The sequence below is a fragment of the Diospyros lotus genome, chromosome 15 (assembly GCF_014633365.1).
Source record: "Diospyros lotus cultivar Yz01 chromosome 15, ASM1463336v1, whole genome shotgun sequence".
Lineage (NCBI taxonomy): Eukaryota > Viridiplantae > Streptophyta > Magnoliopsida > Ericales > Ebenaceae > Diospyros > Diospyros lotus.
The window spans coordinates 22,994,961-23,008,458 of NC_068352.1; the positions used below are offsets into that span (position 1 = coordinate 22,994,961).

The 13,498-nt window shown below is 36.0% G+C and overlaps 2 protein-coding genes across 2 annotated transcripts in view; both read left to right on the top strand.

Annotated features, from left to right (window-relative positions):
- Positions 1 to 13,498, top strand: part of LOC127792513 (uncharacterized) — an 88,663-nt gene that overhangs the window by 46,230 nt on the left and 28,935 nt on the right. The gene's annotated exons all lie outside the window — the stretch shown is intronic.
- Positions 4,940 to 7,545, top strand: LOC127792511 (G-type lectin S-receptor-like serine/threonine-protein kinase At2g19130). Its single transcript, XM_052323020.1, has one exon. It carries the CDS (start codon positions 4,996 to 4,998, stop codon positions 7,405 to 7,407), a length of 2,412 nt encoding a protein of 803 aa, XP_052178980.1. The 5' UTR covers positions 4,940 to 4,995; the 3' UTR covers positions 7,408 to 7,545.

The window sequence follows — 13,498 nt, forward strand, 5'->3', positions numbered from 1 at the left end:
AAAGATACTCACATAGTTGGATCAACAATCACATATATCATACACACTGCATCTGCACATTTTCTCTACTATAGTAGTGTCTGACTTAAGTATTGGAAGACCCGTACGGGAGAAATCCCCTCATGTCTTCTAATTGCCTTTTGTCTTGCAGACCATACCTTTCTGGAATAATCTCTTCAGGTGACCTCTTCAAAGGCATTCTCATACTCTCTGAGATAGCAAATCGATCAGCCCCTTCGATTATACTAGCTTCCCTAGACAAGCCTTTGTACCTACACCTAGCCTTATCGACTGTTGTTGAGTTTTTCAAAAAATAAATGTTAATTATTGTAGTCTGGAAACAATAGTAGTTATACAGTCTTACTATAAAAGTGGTATTTTTTTTCTTTTATGATAGTTGAATATTAATTTAATTAAAAATTTAAATTTTGCCAAAGAGAATAAGATTGTAATCTAAAAATTTCTAGAGTGGATGGATCAAAATAGATTTTTGAGAAAAAGTTCATTGCAAAATTAAAAGATCACACCATTCTTAATTCTCAAAAGTTAGTTTTGGAGGATGGTTTTTCAAATGCATGCAAGAATCTTGTTAAAAGTTTTTCAAACTTTGTAAGATAAGTCGATAATAAAGGCCCTGTAAGCTGAAAATGTAATATTTATACACATAAACTTAATATATACGAAAATTAGAAATTTTCTACATGCATGTGCCATAGCTGGAAGAAAACTCAATTCTAGTAAGGGTTTCTGGTAGAAATCATATCCCAAATCCCATCACCAGTAAGGGTTTTACAGCAAATACCAAGTTAAGTAATATTGAATGGTGTTTTTCAGACATAAAAATTTGGAGTTATTTTCTATACATTTCTCTTAAGAAATATTTTCCTTTTTCTTATTGTTGTGTTATAGGTAAAAGCCCATTAAATGGTCAAGTAAGCCTAAAAGCCCAAAATGTCTTTTTGAGCTAAAGGGCATAAATTTCCCACACAAAGCGCGCAAACACGATAAATCCGACATTTTAAAATCCTTTTGAGTATTTCAAGAAAATGATAGATAATTATCTATAGTGAATTCTAAATTCTAAAATGGTTATGAAATATTTGGATAAGTATCATTTCTAATAAATTCTATCCCTAAAAAGGATAAGATAAACATCATCTATCAAGATAAGCATTATCTGCAATTCTGTTACAGTTTGAATCACTCCGTATTTCTTTATAAATAGGCAGGTATGCATTCCCGAAAAAAGAGGGAGAAGGTCTTTGATACTATTTCAATACCGTTTCTTTCATTATATTCAATATTTAACTGAAGCGTCGGAGTGTTTGCTCGGGGACCTCCCCGCACCCTCTGACTATTTTCTTATTTTTGCAGGCTCAAGTGGCTTGAAAATGACGTTTCCATTCTACAAATTTATTGTTATATCCATGTCACAACAATTGGCGTCGTCTATAAGAAACGTCCAAAAAGCCTATTAATACTACAACGGCTCTCACACAATCTCAAGTCACATGAAGTCAAATCGAATCAATTGGAAAAGAAGGCATTACATGTATGTGATAATCGCATCAATGGTATGTTCTTTCAGTTAATATTTTTACATCTCACACTGTATCGTTTTTCAATTATTATTTTATTTAAAAACAAAAATAATTAAAAAAAAAGAGGAGAGAAATCTCTCTTTCTATATATAGAAGCTTTGCGTGGAGGCTTGGCAGAAAAAGAAAATTAAAAAAAAAATGTCAAGAGACATTATATGTATTAGCCATTAATTAATTTATGTGTGCAATCATCAATTTGTATATATTTGACTTCTCGTGGAAGCAGAAACATCAAGCATTGTATAAATGATAAATCATATATATATATTATATCATAAAGCTTCTCGTGAATATTATTATATTCTTAAGTTCTTTAATTGTGGATGTAGACATTACGTTGAATCGCAAAAATAAAATATTATTATTCTTTAATTGCGGACGTAAGCGTTACGTCGAACCGCAAAAACAAAATATTATTATTCTTTAATTGCGAACGTAGGCGCTACGCCGAACCGCGAAAATAAAATATTATTATTCTTTAATTGCGAATGTAAGCAGTACGCCGAACCGCGAAAACAAAATATGGATATTCTCTCTCAGTGCAGACGTAGGCATTACGTCGAATCGCGAAAACAAAATACTCTCGGATTGCAGATGTAGGTGGTATGCCGAATTACAAAAACAAAATATTGATATTATTTCGAATTACAGATGTCCCCTATAAATATTCCAGCAAGCATATACATAAGAAACTAGGGAGCCGCAATATTATGGCAAAAAACAAAAGACCCGTTGCCCTGCACATAGCCCGGCAACGAGGGAAAAACAACAAGCTCATTGCCCCGCGCATAGCCCGGCAACAAGGGAAAAACAAATCGTTATTCTTCTTATATATAGCCAGATAATAGGGGAAAAGCAAAAGGCCCATTATCCTGTGCATAGCCTGGCAATGAGAAGAAAATAAAACCGTTGTCCTGCAAGTAGCCCGACAAAGATGAGGCATAGTCTGTGTACTATTCCCTTTGCCTTGCAGTCAAAAGCAAGAGTGGAGAACAATTGTTGTGTCATAGATAAAATCCCATTGAATGGTTAAGTAAACCCAAAAGCCCAAAATGTCTTTTTTGGGCTAAAGGGCATAAATTTCTCATATGGGGGGGTCCCGCACAAAGAGCGCAAACACGATAAGTCCGACATTTTAAAATCATTTTGAATATTTCAAGAAAATGATAGATAATTATCCATAGCGAATTCTAAATTCTAAAATGATTATGAAATATTTGGATAAGTATCATCTCTAATAAATTATATCCCTAAAAATGATAAGATAAACATCATCTATCAAGATAAACATTTCTTTCACTTTAGCAAGCTGTCAAGCTTTGTGGCTTAAATGGGTGTTGTAGGAGCTCAAACAATCTTTTGGAGGTAGTTTAAAAGTTTATTGTGATAATAATTATGCAATTGCTTTAACAAAGAATTCAGTATTTCATGAAAAAAGCAAGTATATACAAATGAAGTATCGTTTTATTCAGAACTTTGTTAAGGAGGGAAAAGTGATTGTGAAGCATTGCAAGACTTAAGACCAGGTTGCAAACCTATTTACCAAGGCATTGAAAATGGACACATTCATGAAGTTGAAGAGAAAGCTTGGAATGACGAATAGTCTAGTTCTGTCACTAGTTGAAACCCACGGTTCAGTGACCACTAGCGATAGAGATCTTCCTTTTACATCCAACGGCCTTCTATTGTCTATAAACAATATTTGGTTTTTTGATTTCATTGCTTAACAAATTAGAGGAATTCGGTGCATCTTTAACAACACAATTTCACTTGTTAAGAAGCATACATAACCATGATACTTGAGGTCAAGTTTGTTGACCAAACTTGAATTTCCATCTTTTAACAATTTTAACTTTGAAAAAGAATTTTTGTTAACCCAAACAATATATTGTTTTGATTAGTATCCTTTTGTATCATATGCCAACTTGATAGTAGTTTTGAGAGTTAGTGGGAAGAAGGCTAGCTAGTTCGAAGACGACTCCTAAGAAATAGGCGTTGAAGGATAGAATGAGTGGATATATAGGACTAGAATGATAGAAACAACTTGGACGCAATGTTATTGAGAAGAAATTGTTCTTTATTTTGATTAATCTGCAACATTTAGATGGATTAAAATGCTCTTATATAGCAACACACGACTCTTCAACTTGACATACGTTAATTCCTCTAATGTTTCACTTACCCAAAGCTCCATGGAAGTCAAGAGTCTCGCTAGAAATAGATTAAAGAAAAGTCCTCCATCGTCGGGCCCAAAGCTTGCTCATCATCAAAGAAGGTTGTCGCTACATCTCGATTTTAGAAAATATGAGCAACACTAATTTGAGCCGATTCAAGGAGAAAGCCCAATTTGATTTGGTTTGGGTTGTATAGGTTTGACCCATTTTATAGTGGATCTAGAATTGGTTTTGGTGATCCCATCAATTTTGATTCATGGAATTTGCTCGTCATGTGTTATGGGACTAACTCATTGAGATATAAATGGAGAGTTTTAGGGAATTTGAGGAAGACTAAAGACTTAAAAGATAAAGTTTATTAATTAATATTTAAATTAATTATAAATAGAGATAAGGATATATATTATATAATAGACTCAAGATTATTAAGGTTACCCTTTATGGATAGGCATCATTGATTCATTTGTTTATTGAACACACTTTTAGATGATTTTACGTGTTTGGAGTGTCACATTTGATATATAATTGACTTTTTGCAATTTTACTAAACAACTATATGAAGTTATTGTCATTCTAAGGGTTTACAATCTTGTTAATCCAAAGATTTAGATTATTGAGGATTTATAGTTTTTTTTTCAGTAAAAACTATTTCTAAGATTTGTAATTGTCTCCATATAAAAACAATTTGAGAGTTTTGTAATTTTTTTAAACAAAATTACAGATTTAATAAATTATCCTGTCATCTTTCCATCCATTTGTCCAAGAAAGAAGACAACAAAATAGTAAGTTGACCCGAAGTTAGAAATAGAGACAATTGTATATGATAATAACCTCTCTCCTACGCCTCAAGGGGCTACAATAATTTATTGAGTTTAAAAAATTTAATGGCATGATACTTTTTTATTAATATAAATAAATATTAAACAGTAAAATTTATTAAACTTCAACTGAGTTTGAGGAAATCCGCTTAATTATTGTCGAATATTTTTCCTATGCATAAAAATACGTTTGACTTCCCAAAACGAGATTGATTAATAAACAAATATCCAAGTTGAGTTTGACTTCCAAAGCCCGGTAGTCAACAAGAAGACGTGTATATGCAGTTTATAGTCAACAAGTTGACGAACGGACTTGTAAGTCCGTGTAGCATTATCCTTAAATGTAGCCTCCTTTAAGGACCCAGCTGGTTGTGTAGTTCTCAGGGTTAGCTCTGCGCAGAGATGAGTCCCACGAGCAATCATCAATGGCTTTTTCTTTCTATTCGGATCTTGTTGGTTGTATCCTTCGGTGCTCATTTTTCAGAAGGAGTAGATACCATTTACGCCGGCCAATCTCTCTCGGGGACTCAAACGATAACCTCCCGAGGAGGAGTTTTTGAATTGGGCTTCTTCACACCAGGTAACTCTCGGAATTATTACATTGGCATATGGTATATGAGGCCGCGACCCAGCAAAACAGTGGTTTGGGTAGCCAACAGGAATCGACCAGTCTCTGATCCATCTTCTTCAGAGTTAAAACTGTTTGAAGATGGAATCTTAGTCCTGCTAGTACAATCCAAGACTCGTATTTGGTCGACAAACTTATCGACCTCAAGCTTCGGTAATTCAACCGTGGCTATGCTTCTTGACAATGGAAATTTTATTGTTAGAGATGCATTGGATTCCGCTAATGTGATTTGGCAGAGTTTCGATTACCCAACTGACACGTGGTTGCCCGGCGGGAAGGTTGGATACAGCAATGTTAGAAAGCAGAATCAATTTCTGACTTCCTGGCGAAACCCGGAAAATCCAGCACCAAGTCTCTTTTCCCTTGAGGTAGAGCCAAGCTCAAGCCTCATATTGGTGTGGAAGGGTTCAAATATGTACTGGAATAGTGGGGTGTGGGATGGGAGAGTTTTCAGCTCGGTTCCTGAAATTGCAACGGACTACTACATCAAAAATATCACATATGTTGTGAATGAGAATGAAAGTTATTTCACCTATGAGGCTGGATTCGTCCCTGCTCTCACTAGATTCGTGGTCGACGTGACCGGGCAGATCAAGATTTTTGTATGGCGAAAAGACTCCACTTACTGGGACTTGTTCTGGACTCAACCCACATTAGAGTGTGAAGTTTATGGTTTCTGTGGTGCATTTAGTAGCTGCGGTTTTAGCTGCAGTTGCATTTATGGATTTGAACCAAGGACCCCGGTATTTTGGCGATTGGGATATTTCTCGGATGGCTGCGTAAGACGAAGTTCTTTAGAGTGTGCAAATGGAGGAAATGACACATTTTCCCTGGTGTCAAACGCCCGTTTCCCTGGGAATTCAGAGTCCCTAGCAGCTGGGACATTTGATGAGTGCCAACTAGCTTGCTTGAGAAACTGTTCATGCACTGCTTTTGCATTTGATAATGGGTGCTTGATTTGGAATGGGGCTCTATTCAATCTGCAGGAAGGCTATTTCGGAAAAGATCTTTATGTTAGAGTTGCAAAATCTAAGCTGGTGGTCACCGGGATTAACTCAAGGGCGGGCGGCAAGACGAAGAAAAAGTCTGCTTGGATTGTTCTTGGAGCGGTCGGTTTCTTCTTCATGATCTTCTTTGGCGGTATCTTGATGATCATTTGGAGGAAAAGGCAAACAGCCACGGCGACTACCTTCGAGGCTGCCGAGGACTCCTTGCTTGTGTTCAAGTTCCGGGATATTCGTGATGCAACAAAGAACTTCTCGGAAAAGCTTGGGGAAGGCGGTTTTGGTTCTGTTTTCAGAGGGACATTGCCAAACTCAAGTGCGGCAATAGCAGTGAAAGTGTTGAAAACCCAGAGACAAGAAGAGAAGCAGTTTCGTGCAGAAGTGAACACCATTGGGATGATTCAGCACATAAACCTAGTCCATCTTCGAGGCTTTTGCGTCAAAGGAACACAAAGGCTTCTCGTTTACAATTACATGCCAAATGGTTCCCTGGAGTCTCACTTGTTTAAGAAGGGTTCAAATGTTTTGGACTGGAAAGCGAGATACAACATAGCAATTGGGACTGCTAGAGGCTTGGCTTATCTTCATGAAAAATGTAGAGACTGCATCATACACTGCGACATTAAGCCTGAGAACATACTGTTAGATGCTGATTACAACCCAAAAGTGTCTGACTTTGGCTTGGCAAAGCTCGTGGGAAGAGAGTTCAGCCGAGTTCTGACAACGATGAGAGGAACCATAGGCTACCTGGCCCCGGAATGGATATCTGGAGAAGCCATCACCCCAAAAGCCGATGTTTTTAGCTACGGTATGTTGTTGTTTGAGATCATATCAGGAAGAAGAAACAGAGAGGGAGTGGAGGGTGAAGTGGAGGAGTACTTCCCATATCAAGTATCGTCTAGATTGCTGGATGGAGAGGAAATTCTCGTGGCATTGTTGGATCATAGATTACAGGGTAATGCTGATGTTGAAGAGCTTAGTAGAGCTTGCAAGATTGCTTGTTGGTGCATTCAGGATGAGAAGGATAGGCCAAGCATGGGGCAAGTTGTCCAAGTTCTAGAGGGAGTTCAACCAATTGGAATCCCTCCCATTCCTAGGTTTCTCCAAGGTATCATGGATGACACAAAAGAAGCCTTTGTGTTCCAAGACACATCGTCTATTATCTCAGTCAAACTTTCATAAGTTCACGTGATGTATGTTTGACATTTTTAATTTTGTTTCAAGTTGTCAGTTGGAACACATGCAAGTTTGTTTCCAAAATTACTTTTTCTTCTATATTTTTATTTTCAATAAATTGAGTAAAAATGGCATTCCAATGGATGATGAATTGTCGTATCATGTTTATACGTAAATTTTGTACTTATTTTTTTAACACAAAAACTATTTCCTTGACTTAATGTGATATTTTTAGTTATAAAAGAATAATTTTATTTTTATTACCAATATTCGAGTATTTTCGATAATATTTGAATAACTTTTTTGATATTGTCTCATAAAAAGAAAATAAGAGACATATAAACATAAATATATTTTTGTGGTTATTGTGGCTTGTCCTTTGGGCAATTCTCTCGAAAAAGTCTTCGAGGAAAATCAAAAGGGAGGTGATCATTCCCAAGAGAGATGCTTCTCCCGGAAGGAGCCTTCAAGGCCAGCTCCCCATGGACCTGTTCTGCATGCAAGCCTTTAGGGAGACTAGTCTCTCACACTGATTTACCCCATGTTGTTCTGCATGTCATGGTTTGCCCCTCTTTGGGCATTCTTTCTTCAAGAGATAATTCATTCGAGAGGGTTTCTCACTTGGCTCTTTCTAAGCTTAACCATGAGACAGCCATACGTGGCCTAGAGAATTGCGCAACCCAAAATTCGAGAAGTCACGCCTCCCCTATGTGCACGCCACGTGTCTTGGTCACTAGTTAGTGCCTATAAATACTTATCAACCCCTCATAGACTTCTAATGGAAATCTCAATCTCCCACTTCTAATTAGAGTCTAAGACATATACTGCCTAACTCTTTAGGCAACTTAAACAACTTTTTTGGTGAGACTCTTTGGGAAAGATACTCACATAATTGGATTAGCAATCACATATATCATACACATTGCATCTGCACATTATCTCCACTATAGTTGTGTTTGATTTAAGTATCGGAGGAACCGCACGAGAGAAATCTCCTCATATCTTCTAATTGCCTTCTACTTTGCAAACCATACCTCTCTAGAGTAATCTCTTCGGGTGACCTCTTCAAAGGCATTCTCCTACTCTCTGAGACAATAAATCGAGCACCCCATTCGATTATACTAGCTTCCCCCAGAAAAGACTTTGTACCTACACCTAGCCTTATCAATTGTTGCTGAGTTTTTCAAAAAATAAATGTTAATTATTGTAGTTTGGAAACAACAGTAGTTATATAGTCTTACTATAAAAGTGGTATTTTTTTCTTTTATGATAGTTGAATATTAATTTAATTAAAAATTTAAATTTTTCCAGAGAGAATAAGATTGTAATCTAAAAATTTCTAAAGTGGATGGATCAAAATAGAATTTTGAGAAAAAGTTCATTGCAAAATTAAAAGATCAAACCATTCTTAATTCTCCAAAGTTAGTTTTGGAGGATGGTTTTTCAAATGCATGCAAGAATCTTCGTAAAAGTTTTTCAAACTTTGTAAGATAAGTCGATAATAAAGGCTCTGTAAACTAAAAATGTAATATTTATACACATAAACTTAATATATACAAAAATTAGAAATTTTCTACATGCATGTGCCATAAGTGGAAGAAAATTCAATGCTAGTAAGGGTTTCTGGTAGAAATCATGTAATACCCAAGAAATTCTTAAGGTTATAAATGGCATATTATGAAGGGTATAAGTGAAATTTTTGAAAGAACGGGACTATAGGGTATACTAACACAATCTTAGGCGATCAAATCAACCGGAGAAAGTACCCCGGACCCTAGATGATTAAGCAAAATTTAATGGTATTGACGAGTAATACGAGTTATGGTTTTAGGCATCAAAAGAAGTGAGATCGAGAATAGTTTTTGATACAGTTATTGACCGGGTTGAGAAAATCGAATCGATGTATGGAACTTCTAAAAAGACAACAGAATGTCTTGAGGACTTAGATTTTACATATGAAACAACCCTTAAGCGATTTCGGGTCGAAACGAAAGGACGTATGGTCAAAACGATCAACTGGGTCAAAGTGTAATTTTCTGATTTTACCCAAGGGAGGTCAAAAGGGTAATTTTTCTGGAACTTCGAAGGTGAAATAAAGAATACAAAAGTTATGGGTCTTAATGGTTGTATTGGAAAAACTATGTGTGTTATGGAAAGGGAAGAAGTGACAATTGGAGAAGTCAGAGGGGGGTTGAAGTGCAATTAAGAAAACTTGGTGGTGTGAACACAGTAAGCAAAATCGGTTGCCGCAATCCACCACACATAGAGGCCATTTCAAGCGATGGGACGGTCGAGGGAGTCTCGGGGGAGGTGGTATCTAGCGTTAGGAGGCTTGGGGGCCAAGCCTTAGCCGTTGATTGACTGATATCTGGCCGGTTTTTGGCTATAAAATGGAGCCAAAACTTCAAGGTTTTTGGCATCAAATTGGTCGATTTTGGGAATGAATCGAAGGTAAGGGATAGAGGGATTTTGGTCTCAAGGGATCAAGAATCGATTTTGGAGCGTTTGGGGTGCGTTTGGGAGCGTTTGGGGTGCGTTTGATGGCCGATTAAAGCTCGGTCGAAAACACGAGGCAAACTGCTTAGGGTCGCCTGTAACTGCCCGTTTGGGGCATTTTTCGGTGGCCTTTCGGCTGAAAATTGGTGCCATTGGGATCGACTCTTCAATGGCTTTAAGGAGGTGGAGTCAGATCATCCATCGGAGCCGTCGCCGATGGCCAGACTTGAGGAAGACGATCGGCGCGTAGCTTGCACGCGTCATCCTTCACGCGCAGCCAAGCGCAGGGTGCGTGAGGAAGGGTAATTTCAGGATTTTTCTTCCATTATTTTCCTTAAATTAAATTAGGATTTATCATGTTGAAAAATTTGGGATAAAAGTTTGAGAAGATAATTATTTTTGAATTATCGAGATGAAAATTAGGAGAAAAATAGAGAAAATTATGGAAAAATTGAGAAAAATGGATTTTGATACTTCTTTAATTAAATATGATATTTAGCGAGTATCGTGGCTTGAGGTTGAGTATAAGTTTAGGTGTTTGTGATTTGGCACGCAAATCGAGGCAATGCATGAGGATCAAGGCATTTCAAATAAACGTTCGAGCTAAGTGTTCTACAACAAAACTTGATTTTAACTTGTGAGTGATTCTTCCCCAAACTTGTTTACTGTGGGTATTTCTACCCTAAAAACTTGGTACTTGTGTTGTGGTTTTATGCAAAATGATTTTATTACATGCAATCGATAATTGGTGATGGTTGGTTTATGAAGGAGGTTCGTTTCTAAATGTGTTGAACTTGTGCATTGCATTTTATAAAATGTTGTTTATATGATGCATTGAATTGTAAAATATGGCATTGTCATGCATTTTGTGTTGTTCATATGGAATGTCAGCCTAAAATGTTGTCTGGATGTGTAGACATAATTCTCCAAGGGTGTGATAGAATAATAGGGATATCTTATGCTGGTGAGCATGCCGGGATAGCCGCCTTGGTTTCCATGCTAGGTTGTGTGGTCAAGGAAGTTATACTAGAATGACTGGGTGGTTCATATGAGATTTTGAGTTGGGATTGTGTAGTAGTTTCTGGATGCTTAGAATGGGAACGTAATCTCCGATGTAAATGTGGTGAGTCGGGTTCCTGCGTAGATGTGACCCTCTTGGGCCGGGAATTGGTAACGATTGTTCCCGAGATGTTGGAAAGATGCGTTGACTTTGCCCCTCTTAAACTAGAACCGCGTCGTGTCAGTGTGTCGATGTGGTGGCATAGTGTTTAGAGAGATTGCTCTTTCCCCATGGTAGGGTTAAACACTTTGGGATTCTCTTGGGTTAGAGCTTGCCAGGCTGTGTTGGTTTATTTCATGTCTTGCATTCATTTATGAAAATATGTTTTTGAACTCCCACTTAAATGATTCATCATTTAATATGGACTATATCTCTGAAATATTCAAAAGTTCCAGGTGATGGCAGTAGTGCAAAAGGAAAAGGGATTGCCAAGAAGTGACGGCGATTAATGAATAGCTTATAATATGTCATTTTCTATTATGTTGTTTATTTCGAGGATGTCATGTAGGCGTTGGTTTGATTTATGTTATAGATAAAGTGGTTTCAATTATGTCTATTGAGGTTTCGATCTAGCTTCCGTATTTAAGGTGATTTACCTGTCTTAGTTTACTAATAGTTCATAATTGATATACTGAGAAGGTGTAACGGGATCTTCGGAGAACGATTTTGTGTTGAGTTTCTGTTATTTGAAAAGAATGTATCCCCAAAATTTTACGTTACCTAACGCTCCTAGGAGGGGTGTTACAAATCAGATCCCAAATCCCATCACCAGTAAGGGTTTTAAAGCAAATACCAAGTTAAGTAATATTGAATGGTGTTTTTGAGACATAAAAATTTGGAGTTATTTTCTATACATTTCTCTTAACATTTTCCTTTTTCTTAAAAATTTGAAGTTATTTGGAAACTTGTTTATTTGTTATTTTATTTACTTGTACGAATTGCTCAGGAAATATGAAAATGGCGACCATTTTGTTAGATTCATCTATTTTGTATGCATAATAAATAGCTGTAGGCAATCGTGTACAAAATCTTATTCTTGTGGATTACCATGAGCTAGCTTTAGCATGATAAACTAAACTTGACAGCATTATTGATACAGCATAATTACTCTTATGAAGAACTTCTGTAGAATTGATTAGTCCCAAAACAAATTGGTCAGTGTTGGATTTCATAGGAAGATGATGAATACATTGACAGAATGTTTTTAAGGATTGACCATATCACAAAAACGATGGATTGGAACTGCTAATTATATATTCTAAACATGTCATTAGAATGCTATTGGCCATTTCCCCCCTTTGTTTATACATCTATCCTTTTCATTAATATCTTCAACCGTTGTGTAACTCAATATGTTTTTAATAGGAAGGTTAACAAATTCCTTTGTTGCATATGCTCTTCATTTGAATCTTTATGTTATTGGCAACTGTCCAACTCCAACATTCTTAGAGGACCTGGTCATGAAACTCATTTGCTGCATCTGTTTCAGTTTCTCCTTTGAAGGAGCGAATGAAACTCTTTTTTTTTATATGAGAGACCAAATGTCAATTTTTTTAATTATCGAGGAAGCAAATGTCATTTTTATGTATTAAATCTAGTCTGATGTATTTTATTAATGTGATTTTTTTTATGTGATGTGACATCTTGTGTGGCTTAGATAACAACTCCTTTTACTTTCAGTTACGATAAAAACTTAAAGTACTAATTTTTAATAGTGAAGATATCGAATTTTGACATTTAGCACTTCAAAGACTAAACGTCATATTTTATTTTAATTATTAACGGATCGCCATATGTGTTAAGCCTTAAAAAAATCATTGCCATACGTTGCATTATATGATAAGAGCCAACATATGATCCTTGAGATGAGTTTGTTAATATATAAAAATTAAAAAGAAAAAAAAATGATGAGGTTGCGTTGGATTTCATTTTCTTGTACTCTGCTTCAACATCAACTTTCTCAAATGCATACTTGTTGTAATATTTCTTGCATTCTTAGTGCAAAAATATCCAGAGGGCGTGTTCGTTGGCATTGATAGAGCTTCTTCTCTGGTGTGGATCACTTATAAAGGTGGATGACACATCGAGACATAAAGATTTAACTTTTCACGTGTTAGATAATCAAAGATTGGTTCATTATTTTTTAATTAATATTCATAAAAAATTATATATATGCAAACTAAATTGGGTCTTTTGGGTTTCATGATCAATTAAAGAGTTTAGTTCGTCGAAAAATTTAAATTTTCACCACATTTTGTTCTATGAAAGCCAACAATAATATCAGGACCTTGGTTTGCATCTATATAATTTTCGATAGATTATGTGGTGTTATGGCATGTTAATGTGTGATTTAAGTGTTGGATTATTCATGTTAAGAATCAGTTTTATTTCTGTTATCATTGAATGATTCTCTTCTGCAATCGAAAAAGAATGAAAACTAAAAGAAAATTAAAGTCCAAAATTCAAGAAGAGTTCTTAATGATTTTTTTGAAATTCAAATTTTTCCGAATTTTGCTTGATTCTTCCAAGTTGAAAACTGTT

Coding starts and splice junctions, on each gene's coding strand:
- LOC127792511 (XM_052323020.1), top strand. CDS start 4,996: ATGAGTCCCACGAGCAATCATCAATGGCTTTTTCTTTCTATTCGGATC.